We start from the raw sequence: 672 nt of genomic DNA, 5'->3' as shown, positions 1-672 counted from the left end.
TCAGATGAGAGTCTGGTCTACAGGAGGCTGGGCTGAGGTGGGCTCCAAGGCCCTGTCAGGTAACAACCTTCCCTCCAGCCTTGATACATTTGACCTTAGCCGGGGGCATTGGCTGTTTGGTGCATATGGATCACACGCGCGCGCGCACAGACACTTTGCAGCCTCTAAATCTTGTCTGTGAGTCCACAGTCTGGGCGCGCTCCTGCCTGTATCTCCAGAGTCCCATGTAGCAAACGACAAAACTCGAGCACGGCCCATGGGTTTCCTTCTCTTTTCTTGTCTTCTTCTCGTCTCTGATTGCTCTCATGTCTTCTCTTCTTTCTCTCTCCTTCCTTCCTCGGCCTGAGTCCGGGAGAGAGGACAAATGAAGGGAGTCTTGGGTGTGCCCGATGCGTTGGAGGAGCCTTGCCGGGGAGGAGGGGCCGCCTTGGCCCCTCGATTCATTGGGGAACTTTCCTCTCACATGACCCAGTTCTTAACCACGAATCGCTGACTCACCCTCTGCGTGTTCTCTCTTCCTCTCCCCTGTAGGAAATGTGACTGGAAACAGTAACTCCACGTTTATTTCCAGCGGGCAGGTGATGAATTTCAAGGGCGACATCATCGTGGTCTACGTCAGTCAGAACTCGCAGGAGGGCCCCGCGGGGCCCGGCGGCGGCGCGGGGGAGCCGG

The 672-nt window shown here is 56.8% G+C and overlaps 1 protein-coding gene across 1 annotated transcript in view; it reads left to right on the top strand.

The window, feature by feature from the left end:
- Window positions 1-672, top strand: part of TNFRSF11A (TNF receptor superfamily member 11a) — a 52,316-nt gene that overhangs the window by 26,571 nt on the left and 25,073 nt on the right. Inside the window, exon 9 of the mRNA XM_023531168.1 lies at window positions 532-667. Within this exon, the coding sequence (XP_023386936.1) occupies window positions 532-667 (136 nt within the window). The remainder of the gene's footprint in view (window positions 1-531; window positions 668-672) is intronic.

The sequence above is a fragment of the Pteropus vampyrus genome, unplaced genomic scaffold (assembly GCF_000151845.1).
Source record: "Pteropus vampyrus isolate Shadow unplaced genomic scaffold, Pvam_2.0 Scaffold62, whole genome shotgun sequence".
In the NCBI taxonomy this organism is placed as follows: Eukaryota; Metazoa; Chordata; class Mammalia; order Chiroptera; family Pteropodidae; genus Pteropus; species Pteropus vampyrus.
The sequence above is the reverse complement of the archived record's forward strand: the minus strand, read 5'-3'. Positions and strand labels throughout refer to the sequence as shown.